General features: G+C 34.1%; 3 protein-coding genes and 1 non-coding gene across 4 annotated transcripts; 1 reads left to right on the top strand and 3 right to left on the bottom strand.

Annotated features, from left to right (window-relative positions):
- Window positions 1-47: 47 nt before the first annotated feature.
- On the top strand, window positions 48-119 carry TRNAE-UUC (transfer RNA glutamic acid (anticodon UUC)). Its single transcript has one exon. It is a non-coding gene; the product is annotated as a tRNA-Glu (tRNA).
- A 3,456-nt stretch (window positions 120-3,575) lies between these two features.
- CPA (Subunits of heterodimeric actin filament capping protein Capz superfamily) lies at window positions 3,576-8,032 on the bottom strand. Its single transcript, XM_022863703.2, is given in 11 exon segments — window positions 3,576-4,142; window positions 4,580-4,615; window positions 4,691-4,765; window positions 5,156-5,233; window positions 5,357-5,435; window positions 5,598-5,759; window positions 6,559-6,623; window positions 6,835-6,924; window positions 7,487-7,546; window positions 7,548-7,603; window positions 7,761-8,032. Coding segments are annotated over 11 exon segments (1,098 nt in total). The 5' UTR covers window positions 7,861-8,032; the 3' UTR covers window positions 3,576-3,845.
- Window positions 8,033-8,481: 449 nt separating this feature from the next.
- On the bottom strand, window positions 8,482-11,941 carry LOC111277322 (Phospholipid/glycerol acyltransferase family protein). The gene is made up of 7 exons (XM_022863695.2): window positions 11,626-11,941; window positions 11,191-11,309; window positions 11,030-11,095; window positions 10,710-10,907; window positions 9,893-10,011; window positions 9,583-9,688; window positions 8,482-9,160 (listed from the first exon to the last, which is right to left on the bottom strand). Exons 1-7 carry the CDS (start codon window positions 11,852-11,854, stop codon window positions 8,597-8,599), a joined length of 1,401 nt encoding a protein of 466 aa, XP_022719430.1. The 5' UTR covers window positions 11,855-11,941; the 3' UTR covers window positions 8,482-8,596.
- A 971-nt stretch (window positions 11,942-12,912) lies between these two features.
- On the bottom strand, window positions 12,913-15,661 carry LOC111277944 (T-box protein). Its single transcript, XM_022864388.2, has 8 exons — window positions 15,099-15,661; window positions 14,951-15,028; window positions 14,727-14,869; window positions 14,088-14,158; window positions 13,853-13,948; window positions 13,585-13,677; window positions 13,373-13,466; window positions 12,913-13,283 (listed from the first exon to the last, which is right to left on the bottom strand). Exons 1-7 carry the CDS (start codon window positions 15,531-15,533, stop codon window positions 13,384-13,386), a joined length of 999 nt encoding a protein of 332 aa, XP_022720123.1. The 5' UTR covers window positions 15,534-15,661; the 3' UTR covers window positions 12,913-13,283; window positions 13,373-13,383.
- Window positions 15,662-17,665: the final 2,004 nt, after the last annotated feature.

Here is a 17,665-nt window from a genome sequence, read left to right as displayed (position 1 = left end):
AATAACATGCAATCAACTATTTTTAGTTGTTTGTCACCAACAACTCTTCCGTTGTCGTCCAGCGGTTAGGATATCTGGCTTTCACCCAGGAGACCCGGGTTCGATTCCCGGCAACGGAATTGGTTTTGTTTTTCCAATGCTACTTGATGTTAGCAATAAACATAATCTACAATTTAATATGTCCAAGAGTCTGGAATGGAACATGTGGAAACTGAATGTATATTGAAAAACTGCTTCCATGAATTATACAAGAATCTTAGGTTTATATACAACTAACTAGGGGTTAAATTAGGAAACTAAATCTTCCTTAATTCTAGGGATACAAATACTTAATTCTAGAGATACAAATATAAATATACAGATTACAAGATTACAACCAGCTGTAAATAAGTGTTTTCCCATACTCCTCCTCAAGCTGGTGAATAGGTGTTTTCCATTCCCAGCTTGGAAATAATTCCTTGAAATGTTGCACTGCTGAGACCTTTAGTCAACACATCTGCAAGTTGACCCTTGGTTGATACATAAGGTGTACAAATCAACCCACTGTCTAGTTTCTCCTTTATGAAATGCCGGTCTACTTCAATGTGTTTTGTTCTGTCATGTTGTACAGGATTGTGAGCAATGCTTATTACAGACTTGTTATCACAGTAGAGTCTCATTGGTCCATCCCACTTGATCTTCAAGTCTTCTAAGATAATCTTTAACCATAGTAGTTCACAAATCCCTTGAGCCATTGCTCTGAACTCTGCTTCAGCACTTGATCTTGCCACCACATTCTGTTTTTTACTCCTCCAAGTCACAAGATTACCACCTAAGAAAGTACAATAGCCTGAGGTGGATCTTCTATCAGTTACTGAACCTGCATAATCAACATCTGTATATGCTTCTAGAACTAACCCCGAATTTCTTTTGAATAAGATACCTCTCCCAGGATTGGCCTTCAAATAGTGCAATATACGGTAGACAGCCTGTAGGTGCACTTCTTTAGGACTATGCATAAATTGACTTACCACACTCACAGCATATGCTATATCAGGTCTAGTATGTGAGAGATAAATGAGTCTTCCAACTAATCTTTGGTACATCTCTCTATTTACAGCAGCATCTTCATTAGCTTCTCCAATTTTATGATTAGGATCCATAGGGGTATTTGCAGGTTTACATGCAAGCTTCCCAGTTTCCTTCAAAAGATCCATCACATATTTCTGTTGTGAGATAAAAATACCATGCCGTGAGTGAGCTACTTCAATTCCTAGGAAGTACTTCAATCTCCCTAGCTCTTTTATCTCAAATTCTCTAGCCAAACACTGTTTTAGAGATTCTCTCTCTTTTTCATCATCTCCAGTTACAATTATATCATCAACATACACTAATAGAACTGTGACTCTCCCTGAATCAGAGTGCTTGATAAACAATGTGTGATCTCCTTGACTCTGTTTATATCCCATTACTAGCATCACTTTGGCAAATCTCCCGAACCAAGCTCTAGGAGACTGTTTAAGGCCATATAAAGCCTTTTTTAGCCTGCATACTTGTTTGCTTCTAGATGACCTTCAAATCCCGGTGGAACCTTCATATATATTTCTTCTTCCAAATCACCATGTAGAAAAGCATTCTTTACATCAAATTGTTGAAGCTGCCAATTGTAATTTGCAGCCAATGATAACAAAATTCTAACTGTATTCATCTTGGCAACTGGAGCAAAGGTTTCCTGGTAATCCACTCCATAAGTTTGAGTGTAGCCCTTAGCCACTAACCTGGCTTTATACCTTTCAACAGTACCATCTGCCTTGTATTTTACGGTGAAAACCCATTTACACCCCACTGAATTTTTTCCTTTAGGCAACTCTACCAGTTCCCATGTCTGATTTTTCTCTAAGGCCTCTATTTCTATTTTCATGGCTTGCCTCCATTTCTCATTGGATAATGCCTCGGATAATGTAGTTGGAACAGAAATAGTGTTTAGGCTCACAAGAAAATTTTTGTGGGATGGTGAGAATTTTTCAAATGACACAAAATTAGATATTGGGTATAGTGGATGCTTGGTACACTCTCTGGTTCCTTTCCTAATGGCAATAGGCAAATCATAATCACTGGTTATAGTTTTAGGAGATTCATGCTCATTTTGAGAAACAGAGTCAAAAACTGTAGTTACCTCATTTCCAGAGTTAGGATCAGGCTCTTGGACTGGCACTGGTTCAGGATCTGGAACTTTCCTTCTTGAGTACACCTGTAATTCCTTCATAGAATCAAGAATAATATTATCCTTTGTCACATCTTCTGTATTTGGAATGGGTTCAGACTCAAATTCAGTGTTTGACTTGGGCTCAGCAGAAACAGGTTTCGACTCAGAAGAATTAATGGGTGTAAATGTTGAAGAATAGACTATGGTTGAAGTAGTCTCTTGCATTATCAGACCTAAATCTCTTGATTCTCACTCCAAATTGATTTTGGATCATGTTTTGGAAGCTTAAAAACACACTATTCACATCTGATTTGGATTTAAGTAAAAAAACCCAAGAGACCCTAGTACAATCATCTATGAATGAAACAAACCATCTCGCACCAGAAATATTAGGAATTGTAGAGGGACCCCAAATGTCACTATGAATCAAGTAAAAGGGAGTAGAACTTCTTTTGTTACTGATTGGAAAAGACACACGTCTATGTTTTGCAAATTCACAAATATCACAATGAAAATCTTCAACATTTAATCCTTTGAACAAAGAAGGAAACATGTTTCTCAAGGTTCCAAAAGAAGGATGTCCAAGACGAAAATGATAAAGCCAAATTTTGTCTTTATTGGAAGATTTTTCAGAAAGAAATGACAAAGGTAAACTATTTTTGATACTACTTGTGCTATTTGATGTCTCAAGATAGTATAGTCCATCCTTCTCCTTAGCAAGTCCAATCATCTTCCCCGAACTCTGGTCCTGAAATTCACAATAAGAGGGATAAAAAGTTACTTTGCAATTCATATCTCTGGTAAGTTTTTGTATAGATATCAGATTAATAGATAATCCAGGAACATGAAGAACATTTTTTAGAACAAACGAGGGATTAACTTGAACATCTCCTAATCCTACCACTGTGGTAAGTGAACCATCAGCAACAACAATTTTCTTATTACTAGGACACAGGTTATATGTACTAAACTTTTGTGAAGAATGTGTCATGTGGTCTGTGGCTCCTGAGTCAATGACCCAAGAACTCGTAATAGGCTTAGCCGAGACATTTAATCCATGAGAACCAGAAGCTTTACCTGAACTAGAAACTTTACCCAAAGAACATACCATAGTAGGCTTTTCAAGGATTTTCAATAAGTTTCTCAGCTTTTCAATCTCTTCCCTGTTGAACTCTCCTTGTTTCTGAGACATCTGTAGTACTCTAGTGATTTTCCCAATTAACATTTTCTCAAATTGAGGTGTAGTGATATCTTTTTTTGAAAGGGTTCGGCAATGAAGGCCTAAACAGGATTCGGCAATGAAGGCCTAAAAAAAGTCAGCAATGAAGGCTGAAAATTTTGCTTCCCAAGAAGAGCCTAAAGCTCTGATACCATGTGGAAACTGAATGTATATTGAAAAACTGCTTCCATGAATTATACAAGAATCTTAGGTTTATATACAACTAACTAGGGGTTAAACTAGGAAACTAAATCTTCCTTAATTCTAGGGATACAAATACTTAATTCTAGAGATACAAATATAAATATACAGATTACAAGATTACAACCAGCTGTAAATAAGTGTTTTCCCACAGAACATAAATTTCTCAGACATATATGTACCGAAATTTTCCACAACCATCACAAGCAAATAAAAAGGTTGGAACTGTTCGAAGCAATGCTATACATGGCTTGTAAAGAATGATGCGGGATAGCATAACAAAATTGAGATTCTTACAGGAGAAGACAACTTGCACACCAAATTACAGATAACTGCACTAAACATACAATCAATCTGGTGATTATGGATCTTGTCAAACTTGATTTTGTGCATGAAGGAATGTGCTTTATGCCTTTTCATATGGTATGGTAACTTCCCAATTCCGAGTTCTTTTGAAATCTCTCTTGTCAGGCTGAATTGTGAAGTGTTATGCCATGGAAATAGGGTCCGAGTGACTGGAAGTTTCCTCTGAAGATCCTGCATTGCACATAAAAAGTTTAAGAGCATTAGTTTCTTTTTCAGGGGTTCCTGAAGTAGACAAATATTCTAGATGAACATCATGAGATCTAATTATTATCTCCATGGAAACTGGAAATAGAAAAGAGTTCCAGATGGGCCTTCTAGCTAGGATTATCTATTGCTCCAGTATAACTCCTAGTAAGCCATATGATTTTCGACAGAATAAGAAAAGAAATTAGGTTTAACCAGCCACATGTCAATCAAATAGATAACATGAAAACATGATGTAAACCAGCATGATTGAGAAACATGCAGTATGCAGTATACGTTAAGTAAAACCCAACAATAGCTGGGGTGTAATGGTCAAACATGAATATAAAAATGGTATAACGTAAGTTACTTCAAAAGGTTTCTACACAACTATTGGCTCAAAGACTTTTCAAATCAAAGCATACCTTGAAAGTGGTATCTGGCAAATTCAAATCGGATGCCTGCATTATGTCTTGACTGTCAGTAGAGAGTTCTAGACAGCTAGCATTTGAAATTAACAAGACATTGAAAACAACCTCAAGAGATGCCAGGTACTCTGCCTCATGGTGGCGAATTATGCTGGCTATGGCAATTGCACTATCATCAGGGGACTGAAACAACACAAGTATTAACCATATGAAACCAACTATATATATGAGGCTATGCCAGCAAGAGATCGGAAAATTTTCGTTTTAACACACAGGCCAGGAGCCACAAGGCAGGATATACTAAGCCAACAAAATCACAAACTTCAACTATTAATAACTCAAGAAATTTTATCCTACAACTTGTGGTAATATCTTCACATTAAGAATATTTGCTCAAGCCAGTTGATATCCTGATATGCTATGTTGAAATGGCTAAATGATGTATTAAAAATAAAAATAGTCAAAATGAGAAAGAAAAGAATTTCAAATTCTATTGCAAGAAGGAACATGCCAGAGGAGAAAACAAGGGTAAAAGAAAACAATGTTAAAAGAGCTTGTCAATGTTGTAATAACCTGAAACATTGCAGAATCTCTACATTCATGTTTTGCATCTAATTGCACATTTCCTTCTTCAAAATAGTGTGCACCCACCTGAAAAGAGAAAGAACGGACTTACTACCGGTTTATGTAACTTTATATGTATTCAGATCTGAAATGCAGGAAGAAAATGGTCACAAATATGCCATGACTGCATTATGAGAAATATTAAAATACCTGCATTTTGCCTTTTAATTCCAGCATTGGAATATCGTCTTTGAACTCAATGTTCCATATTGACTGCCAACATCCATTGCTAAACAATATGCCAAAAACCATTATTAGAAGATAAACAATCACGTGTCTACTTGACCAATATCGACAACTAACAGGTAACCAAATACCTAGTCAATTAAACAATTAAGCAATAACAGCACAACAGTTACTACTACATTGTGGTCTAACAAATTTCACACACCAGAAATTCTGTGGGCTAAGTCTAGCAGCAGAAATCACTACAACAAGCTCAAAATCAGATCCGGGTTCCTCCACATCTTTTCAATTAATACAGTTAATTGAACAAAAACCTTTTGGATAAGCTTCACCAACATACTTTACCATTTCTGCTTCCAGAGCTCATCTGAAAACAAAAAAAAAAAAAAAAAAGGAAAGAAAAGAAAAGAAAAGAAAAGGAATTAATCACAAGGACTAATTAAAGTACCACATGATGGAATGTGGCCTAATATAAGCCATAAACTGCCATTGGTTTTTGCTGAGTTTTTTAAGAGAGCAAGTAGGAGTGATACAAAGAGAAAATATGAATTCTTCTCTCTTCATGATGCATGCTAGTTTCAGCATTAAAGATGAAAACCATGAAGGGATAGAAAAGTACATCCATAGTGTGCAAACTTATTAACCTCATTAGTTATTGGCAATAAAATATGCAAGTTTATAGTCCCTCGTACAGTCTCGAGTATCAATCCAGGTAAGGAGTCAGTCAGAACCTGACGAAAGGATCATAAGACAGCCTAATTAAACACAATAGTTAAAGCCCAAACCTTGGACAGAAAAACTTAGAACAGAGACATTTATCCCATCTCTAATAAGTAGGTAAAGGACCAATAGTAGCAAAGAGCTACATGTTAGGAATGGTCACAGTGTACAACAAGCACTGGCTCCAAGCCAAATCATTTCCATGTCAGTAGTTACTTGAGACATAGGATTTTGCCAATTTGGGCTAGCTGATATCAGCTAGCATGGAACAAATCAGATCTAAGGAGGTAATATCTTGGATCCTGCCAATGGGGGGAATTGGCACTTGAAATCTAATGACACCAAATATTCAGTCAACTATAGTAAATTTTACAGAGAGATGCTTGTAAAAGTTCATAAGAAATCAATTAAAAAATAATAAAGTCCATCAGAGTTGTAACACATACCGGTATTCCTCGATATATGGGGATGGAAGCTCCTCATCGGTGGCAGGTCTCACCTCTGTACAAACCTGAACCAATTTAGCACATCATGATATAAACATTCAAACTAAATGATGCATTAATATGCCAAGTGTCATATCAACAGGGGGAAGACTATCCTATAATCTACTTGCTATAAAAAATTTCGATTTCAGGAAATGGTATTGCAGCACAGGTTCTCTGCTTTTATATGGGATTAAAAGTTTTCAATCACAGGATGCATTAAAAGCTAAAAGGTACCTGTTTGATATGGTCAACTACGGCAACTTGGGCAGTCTTGGGGTCAAGATACTCATTATCCTGAAGCTCCCCATAAGATGTAGCAAGCACCTAAACTCCAATTAAAGAAACACATTCCAACAATTAGTACGTTTTAAAACCAAATTCAATGAAATCGGCATCTCAACAACAGACCACAAATTGAAACTATCCTCATGTTTGATAAGAAAAACAAGCCAAAATGAGAAATTGAGTTAATTGGCTGACTTATGGACTGTAACCATGTCAAAAAGAATCCAATGTCCTATCTAGAAAACATTAGAAATCAAGCATCTTAAAACGCAATGATCGACGCTCATTGCCAAATAAACCTCCAGCATTCTAAAAGCTAGGCTTACCACATTTAATCAAGACGCGTTTGTATTTCTTGCGCATAATCCAACTTAAACTAAACTCTAAGCACAGAAATTCTCAATAACAAATGTTAATCTTAAAAGTATTAACGCATGAAGTAAACAAAAGCTATTTCTAGTTTTCTAGCAATCCTAAAACATATCAAATGCTCTCAGCCACTCGCATCTCAGAAAATGTTTTAACATTACTAGAAACCTAACCTTAAGTTACAAATTATTAACAAAAAAATAATAATAAATTAGGGATTTCTAAGACTTACATCTCCAAATCTACCAGACATTTCGAGGCAAATCATGTGAGATTTGTTGTAAACGGGGAAATGCCTCCGATGCTTCCTCGTTGTACACGTCATCATCATTCAAAACCGATTTTAAATCTGCAATATATATATATATATAGAGAGAGAGAGAGAGAAAAGGAAACGTGAAGAAAAATCGAAACTAATTCATCAAACTGATCAATCAGAAAAGAGAAAACAAAGACGACAATGGAAATAGCAAATGCAAGGCAAAAACGACACCTGAGAGAGAGACCTTTGGCAACGTATTGGATTTCGCCAGTGGGAGCGTTGAGGAGGAACCATTTGGCGATCTCTTTCTTTTGCTCCTCGCTCAGCTCCGCTTCTTCTGCCATACCTTTCTTTCTTGCTCTCTAACGAGCAAACTTTAAAGAGAAAAACAAAGCGTTAGGATTTTTCTGTTTGGAAGGATAAATGGAAGGAAAAGCAAAGGACGGAAAATGAGAGAGAGATGATGATGACGATCTTGAAAGGCTTTTCTGGTTTGCGAAACAAGAGAGTGAAGAAACCAAAAAAAAAAAAAAAAATCAAATCAAATCAAAATCTTTTCCGCCGATGGCGTTTGAATTATTTTTTGTTCTCTTCAGTCCACGTCGTCGTATTAACATTCAAGAACGCTGTCGTTTTAAAGGGGACTAACATTAACTATCATAAATTTAATTGTGAAATTCCATGTAAACTTGATAAATTCTATATTTGTATAATGTCAATTATTGATAATATGTATATTTATATTTTATATAAAAATTATATATCATAATTTATATCTATAAAAAAATATAAAATATATATTTAAAATTTTATTAAATTTATTTATAATTTTTATTAAAATTTTAAATCATATTATTTTTATATTTTTTATTCATATCATTATTATATCATATTATCATTATATCCCATTTAAAATTATCATATCTACCAAGACACAGAAAGATTTACAATGCGTAGACCAAAACTGCTGTTTAACCGAACCTTTGAATATCAATCTTTTTTATTTACATACAATATATTCTTTTTGTTTAGCGATAAAAGGTTCTATGCTTTGCCTAGTACATATTCGACCTTTACATGTTAGCAGGTATTCCATTGTTGGAACAAATTAGCTTCCAAAAACTGTTTCCAAGCCCTCAGTGGGCGTATATCACTAACGCTAGCAGAATTTTCCTTTGGTCTGCGGTTCATAAACAATCCTCTTGCTGCAAAACCCATCAGTTCAGTTGGTTCCATGTAGCTGCGAATTCTTGATGTGATTCCACCTTCACAGGAAAACCCAATTCTGAAATATCGATCAGGAGTGGACTCTTCAGGACAGGCAGCAGTCAGCTTCAGCTGAACTCGGGTCTCTTCTCTCGATGATTCATCATCCACCATACATTCATCACTTCCTAAGCCAAATGGATACCAATCTATCTGGTGCAAGATGTCAGCTGCCCTTTCTGCACCATCCTTGTGATGGTTCTCTAATCGGATGGATTGTTCAAGCGCTAATTTGTCAACTTGTACTTTTAAATTCCGCAGTTGGTGCCCAATTCTAGAGGCTACAGCATCATAGAGCTTCCCTGTTGATGAATCTGTCGTTTCTTCCGCATTGAGCAGATCATCAAAATTTATAGGGTCTCCAATTAGAACTGTCACCTACAAGGTTTTATGTATCAAAAGAATTCACCAGTTAAAGTAAGCAAGAAAAAGAAAAAGAAACAAAGAAATCAGCATAACACTTAATGAGAGGAAATGTAATCATTAACGTAAAAACATGGTATAACCAGCCACCAGCAAGGATTTGTTAGTAGGGGGAAAAGGGTTTAAGCGAGGTGAACAAGGGAAGAGTTGAGAATGGATGGAGATTTTGAAACAGGGGAAAGAAAAAAAAAGGACAATGCTAATAGAAAAGGAAGAGGTAGGCATTTTCAGCCGGTAGCCGAACATGTGCAGAACATTGCGAAGTCACAAAATACAGAGACAAGATACTCACAGGGGGTCATCAAACGAATAATTGAGTGGCATGGGTATTTTAAGGATGTCTATCTGGCAACAGAAATAATAGCAACACTACGTACCGTGTTGCCAATTCTTGGGAAATTGGCTCCTATAGGCATAACATCTTGCATTCCAGTATGCACAAATGGCAGGACAATTGGGGCAGTGTCTGCATCTAGAACCAACCTGTATCACCACAACATTGTTAAATGTATCTTTTAACTGACAAGGAAGATAAACAAAAGCGATAGATGGGAAAGAAAGTATCATTCTCAAATTGGACAAATCATATTCTTAACACAGATTTTATCAAGAGATAAGGCCTGTTTATTTCCAGATAGAAGAAGATGTAGACTCATTCACAGAAGAGAACTTATCAACAAACCCTACCTCCCAACACCTCTCTTGGAAGATTTCACAGTTTTTCCACCATCTCTAGAACGACTACCTTCTGGGAAAATGTGAACCCATCCACCAGTATTCAATTTTGAAATAGCCATGTCCATGCCCTGCAACAAATTGAATCAAAATGATGAAATGGGCATAACTGCCGAACATGTTTAAGTAATAAAGAAAGGCATAGACTTGCTGATGACCCTAACAAATAATGTAGCAGAAACCTGTCAATAAAGGTGAAAATACCTCAGACCTAAAACATATTACAGAACTTATGCAGCATAAGAAGTTCAAGGAAAGAAAAAAGAAACCTAGTCCCTGATAAACACTAAATAATATGCATGAAAACCAAACACATTACTTTAACATGCGTATGCACACACAAAAGAAAGCACCATAAGTCTACAATCAGACCAGTCTAGGACATTAGCTATCATCTTCATTTCGTAGAAGTTTAAATGCCACTAATATCTCCCTCATTTTTTTTCCACCTTCTTAGGTAAATTGACCCTCATCTCAACAATCCATACTACAAAATTTCCAATGCAAGGATTCTACATTCATCTGCACATGCATATGTATAGTTATCAACTCACTCTCTCAGAATATGTCAAAGTTTAGAAGGGGTATCAATTTTCCTTAAAAATAAATTTTCAAAAAATTTTTTAGGAAAAGTTGAAAGTATCAATTTTCCTAATCAAAGTTCCAAAAAAAAATATTTTTGAGGAAAAGTTGAAAGTATCAATTTTCTTTAGAAATAAATTTCAAAAAAATATTTTTGGGGAAAAGTTGAAAGTATCAATTTTCGTACCTTCTGATAAATCCCATCACCACGAGACACTGGCAACACTTTTACAGAACGAAAGAATGCAGAAGTCACAGGATTACTGAAACACCGATCAGATGCACATAATGCCCATCTCAAGTTCTGAGCATCCAGCAGAACTCTCGGAGGAAGCAATGAAGCAATGACAAACGGATCATCCACAGAAGCAACGTGATTGCTTACCTACAATGAATTTCAAAAACGATAGACGCATTCCTTCATCAGCATACCCCTATGTACAACACCATCACACCTACACTGGAGACAAGCTAAACTGATAAATAGCAAAAGCCCATATTGCATACCGTTATAAGGGGTTTGTTCTTAGGTCTATTAAGCAATGCATCATGCAATTTTTCAAGGCCATAAACCTGCCAAATTAGAGAACACGTATTTATTCTTCCAAACCACAGCATACCAGCAAATAACACAATTGGAATTCTCAATCATACAAAATCCTACGTACTTGAACACGATTGAGACCATTCATAAAAACATGGCAAACATTTCCAATAAAAGGAACGGCCACAGCTTGAAGCATTCGAAAAATAACCGAGTCCTCCTCCACATTAAAGTCTTTACTCACTGCAACACCAGCAACATAAATTGATTAGCGAAAATTTTCTAACTTTGACGCAAAACATTCACATAACTTTCAAAAATTTTCAAATTAAGGCAATAAAAATTCAAGTTATTAAGTAAAAATCTAATTTTGCTTTATAAATTACTTCTTTACCTATATTTCTTTTGAAGCATTCTTACCATTTATGAGAATGGTGATAATTTATCAAAACTAAATAAATAAATAACCTTTTGCTACGTAAAAAGCCAAAAAAGATCATAAAGAGATCATGAGAATCTCATTAAGAAAAGACATCGGATTCAGAGCGGGAAATGCGACCTCGTTTGCGGTAGAAAGCGGAGGAAGAAGGGAGAGAATCGCGACGGAAGTCACGGAAGCGACGGAGCGAGCGTTGAACCGTGGAAGAGAAGTAACGGTCAGCAAACATTGTATTGCGTTCGCGACGGCGGCGATCAACCGCTACCCGAAACCGCTGCCTGAGCTGGAGTTGTAAAACGCGAGCCTTGTTCTTCCACAGATCGTATCTGTCTATCCACTGTACGGCCATTGCTTTAGGCTTTTTTCTTCGTGGAGTGTTTATCGTATTAGTGAAAAAAAAAAAAAAAAAAAAGAGGATTTAGAGCGGACATAAGAGTAAGTAAGAAAAAAGCGGATGAGGCGGCGGAGATAATAAGTGACCCATTTGGCATATCGGGTCGGGTTTAGTGGGAGCAGTTAGTAGGCCCACCGACTGTAAAGGTAAATGTGTTACCTGAAACATTTTAAATTCTAGAAGAATCTTGAAATCTATTTTTTGGGCTGGGTTACTTTGAGGTCTTCAGCTGATCCAATCCCAAAAACTAAAGCCCGGGTTGAGTATCGTATTATTAGAAATAGAAAATATATATGTAAAATAAATAAAATAAATAAAAAAATTATACATATTAATTAGATTGAGTAATTATATAACATAAATAGAAAATATGATTATTTTTTGAACACTCAACATGCCGATTAATAGTATTTTTTTAATAAAAATTTTCTTATATTTTTCATTTTAATTTACTGACTAATAGTCTAAAATTTTCTAATTATTTAACTTTAAAATATTTAGAGAATATGTTTACAAGTTTTTTAGTAAAAAATATTAAAATTTTCTTTTTTTTTATAATTGAGCTTGATCAAATATTAGTAAGATTTTATTTAAATTCACCACAATCGCATCAAAATGTATCATATACATAGTTTGATACTAAATGATTTATGTATCAATACATATGCCATCGATTCTTCATATATGAATATGAATACGTATCGATTTTGTAATAAACTGAACCATATCATACGATATGTATAGAGTATTGTATGATACATATTACCATACTATATTAACGATTATGTTATACACATATAGTTAAAATACTATTTTTAGAAAAATAAATTGCATGTAATACATGGTTTTCATCAAATTTAAGAGTTCCTCACATTCCTCTCCCTTTTTTTGTAAAAAAATTTTTTTTGAGGAATCTTTCAAAAAGTTAAAACCAATAAATTAAGATGAATCTTTAACAAGGATTAAAACTTGTATGATAAGGATCAATGTAGTATAGCCATCAAAAAAGAACATGAACAAGGAAATTATGCATTCAAATCTCATAATTTCCATATTTATTTCTATCAAGCAACAATCTGGTAGACAATGGAACATTAAACTAAAAACTGGGGTTTTTTTTTTTATTTTTATGTTTTATTAAACAATATATCAGCAGTCTAATAATGTAAACTTGGTATCCCAAAAGTCAGAACATCGGCAAGTCATTTAGAGCATCCAGGCTCCAGCATCCACGCTCAACCATAAGGTTTTCTCTGCTGCATAATGCACACCGTTTTTGATTGTGTGAATCAGTTGAGTGTTATTAGCAATTATTGAACACAGTCGGATTTCAAGCTCATCTTTGGCTCAACATCCATTTTGATGATCATCTGAAATTTCCCACCTACATAGGATGAAGCATTGAGTATATTTCTAATGAAGAAGTTTGAAAGGCACTCAAGTAGATCATGATCTGTCAAGTCAGCCTTTTACCTTTGGAAGAATCAACAAATGAAAATCTGATAATCAGGCAGTGGATCTCCAATGTTCAAATAGTTTACATCCACCACAACATTGCCCAGATCATCTGGCCAAAACCCAGAAATTTTGTTCCAAGTCATTCCATCCAAAGTTAAGCAAAAAAAAAGCATACATATGCTAACTACATAAATAAAACTAGCGTAAAGACAAATAGATAATCAAACCTTCATAAATTGTCCTTGCAAAATTCACATACTCAGGTATGAGATCCCTATATATGATTCCTTCCGGACGTGCATCCAGGACAAGCAAGACACCTGTCAAATAATTTATCATAACCAAGCTAATATCAAGTCCTCTTCTTTTAAAGTAGAGAAACACTAGCAGCATCTTTTTAGTTCCAATATAAAGTTATGTGCAGTAGAAGCTGAAAACAGATTGTTTCCAGAAATTTTATTTAGAACTGAACTCAGAACTTAAAGAAAGACCTACCTGGAGCCATCCAACCTTTTGTGGAATTGCTTGGCAATGGAGCAAGCCAGAGAATGTTTCTCAAGTTCATCGAATCATCATAAGTCACGTTGGACCCTGGAAACAGCATATATAACCAGTAGTGCATAGAGACACAAAACAGAATCAGATGGGATTCACATATGTTATGTCTTTAAATAGTAAAAAGCCACTAAAAAATCAATATAGATCAAAGAAAACATCCAGTAAATTATACCCTTCTGGCAATAACCCATGTTGCATGGAAACACTTCTTTATCATATGCTGGGTATTCTTTAGCATGAAACCTGCCATCCAAATGCTACAAATTAGGAACATGCCAGAGTTCAAAGTAATAGATTGATAAAATGATTTCTAGTAGAGATCACGATATCTTTCTTGTCCACTTTCCACCCTTTCCATATGATTCCAACATTAAAACAGTGGCCAATCACTTACTAAGATGTCGAGTCATTATCATCAACAATCACAGGCTATATATTCTTCACCAATTTCATACATTTCCCTTAAGGTCTAAAGATTCAAGACATTTTTTTTTTTTTGGTATTTGAGGTTGCTAGGGATTAAACTGGTAACTCAAGCTAAGATCCAGTACTCTACCAACAGACCACACATCCATTGTAAAGATTCAAAACAATGATACAACTAATTAGTTACAAAACTAAAGAGGTTCAGATATGCCATAAGAACACTGGCCCTTGGATTTCGATAAACAAAAAATTTAGCAGCTGTCATCTAAACTTCTTTGTTCAACATCTTGCAACATGATTCCTATGCAAATCACATCTCCAATTCATATAATTCAACCACAGTTACTAATACAAGCATAATGTTGAGGGACAAAAGAAAACTTACAATATGCCAAGCCTTCCAGACTCTGGGGCAATGAAAAGGTGACCATGAAACAAATCATATCGATTTAATGAAACTTCCAATCCAACAGCAGAACCCCTCTCAACAATAAGTTTAAACAAGTATTCCAGATATGAATTCAACTCCTGCCATTTCTCAAAGCAACAAATGTAACCAAGCTGAACCTTAAAAAAGAGGGTTCTTTTTGAAGAGTTTGATTTAAAAACCTGACAAATGAAGCGTCTGCCGTAGGGCGTTCTGGTTAACTGACATTTATTTTCCTTTGATCCTTCAACATCAGGCACCTGTTAATCACAGCCGTTCATCAGCTGGGACCCATGAAAGTTTAATACTTTAAGACTAACTTTAACTTACAGGCAAGACGGTTGGATCAAGAGCGCGATGAATTGAACCAGGGTCACCACCAGAGTCAACAGCGAGACGGGCCAGCTCGAGAACCGGTTCAGGAGGCCACCAAATGAGCTCATTTTCCTCATCTCTTTGGCTTTTAAGAAGGGACCGTCTATAAGAAAGGAATTTGAAGTGTGGGGATTGTTGGGTATTGATTGGAGTGAAGGGTACGAGGAATTTGAAACAGGATTTGAGTTCAGTGGCGACTAAAGGGTTAACTGAGGAAGACTCAGACGGTGGACCCAGGAGAGAGAGCAAATCGGACGGCGTCGCTTTGGGGATTAAAGGGGATGGGGATGTGGGATTGAAGATGAAGGAAGGAGAAGAGGAAGAAGCTGCTAAAGAAAGAGAAAGGAAGATGGTGAAGCGGAGGGAAATGGAGGGACTGCCCATTGGCATTTCCCTCCTTTCCGCAACTGTTTTTGTGGAGTCCGGACTTTCGGACTTTTGAAAGATAAATATGGCAGTGCTGTGAGTTTCCTGCTGTTTCTGCAATTGGAAGGTAACTGATTCTATTAGATTTTGCCACGTCATTTTATGTTTTAGTGGATCCCATTATAAATCATTGCTTGATTATGGTGCTGCTACTGAGGCATGCTCATGATAAAAGCTTAAAACAGGAAAAAATGTAAATAAAATTCCGACAAGATCTACTACTTGAGATTTGGTTTTGGGCCATTCTTGTTGGGCTCCATCCGTAACTTGGGCTTTAAATAATCTCTTTTTTTTTCTTTTTCTCTTAAATGATTCTTCTTTTTGTGGAAGTCAAAATAGTATCTACGTAAAATTTTACATTCTTCGGTGCTTTAAAAAAGTTCCCATGAAGTCGGTCGGTAGAAATATAATGATCCATCAATATTCATAAATTATTGAATTTAATTTAAATAAAATATATATTTAATATAATTATTATTAAATTAAGTTTAATTTAAGTTTTTTAATATCATATTCAAATAATTTATTAGTTTAATTAAATTTTTATATTTTAATATATATTTTTATTATTTTAATTAAAAATTGATATTTTATTTACATATAAATATATATATGAATTTAAATTTTAAACTCGAATTCATATATAAATAATTAAATTTAAAATTGAATATAAAAATTAAACTCATTTTTTATTTAATAAAAAAATCTAATAAAATAAATTTAAATAATTCAACATTTATCTCCAATCTAGTTCAAGTTTAAAATTTAAAATTCAAACTCGAACAAAATTTTAAATCTAGCTCAAGTTTCATCATATTGACTCAATTTAGTCCCTAATCATATAAATAAATAAATATATATATATTATATTACAACATGTATAATTATCAGATAATAATTATTGACGTGGATGTTTACATGGATAATTTTTTTTTTTTACACATAAAATTAATTTTAAAACTTCACATTACGATGACACATATGATATTTAAATATTTTAAATATTATTAAATTATCTAAAATTTTAAAATTTAATCAAAAATCAATTTAAATTCTAATAAAATTCTTTTTATCTTATATATCACTTTATCTTAATTTAAAATTAATTTTAAAATAATTTATCTTTTCTAATTTATCTACAATTAACATAACTATTTAATTACTATAACAAAGTTAAATTAAACTATAAAAATATACCAGCCTTGATACGTATATTTGCTTGATAAATATATATATATATATATATGATATGTATTATTAATGCTTTGCTAAAAAAAATGGAAATACTGGGCAAAGTATGAACTTGTGTCAAGGCAGAGCGACGTTGCCAATAGTAAAGTAAGTGTTTTACGTTTAAAAGTTATCAAAATTACGTAAGATAAATTTTTTTATCATAAAAAAATACTTAAAGAAAAGAAGATAAGATAAGTGTGAGTATTTTAACTTATTAATTTTAAATGATTGTATGTGATAATGACTAACGTAATATCAGATAAAGATATCAAGATATAAAATATAAAAAAATTTATCAGATAAAGATATAAAATATAAAAATTTGAATATTATTATCTGATTAAATATAATTTATAAACAAATTTATTATTTGAATAAAATCTATCTATTATATAGCTTAATTCTTTACAGCATTTTCATTCAATTTATTTTTCAAACAAATTTTCATTTTCTCACAGATTTTAGCATTACTCTTTTGTTGCTCTTCCATTTTAGGTGAATTTATTTTTTCTTCTCACAGGCTTTTCGTATTATTGTTGTGTTTGTTATGTTCTAAATAGACTAACATTTACTGTTTACTTGACAATTTAAGCAAAACGAGGTTGCAATTTTGAGACAACAACTACAGAAGCTGCAGAAAAACCATCGATACATATTTCTCTCTGAGATTAAAATTACATTATGCCTTCCGAAAAATGTTTCTTGTGAAACAAAATTTTAATTGAAATTTCAACTGTATATTCTAGATAACATGGCTGATTTTACTTGATTTTACTTTTTATCCAAATTTTAACCAAACACAAACTAGATCAAAATTGACACAAACTAATTTACCTTCATTACTTTGACACTCCCCTTTACCA

Source organism: Durio zibethinus, chromosome 7 (assembly GCF_047325235.1).
Source record: "Durio zibethinus cultivar Kanyao isolate XHJ-2024 chromosome 7, ASM4732523v1, whole genome shotgun sequence".
Lineage (NCBI taxonomy): Eukaryota > Viridiplantae > Streptophyta > Magnoliopsida > Malvales > Malvaceae > Durio > Durio zibethinus.
The sequence above is the reverse complement of the archived record's forward strand: the minus strand, read 5'-3'. Positions and strand labels throughout refer to the sequence as shown.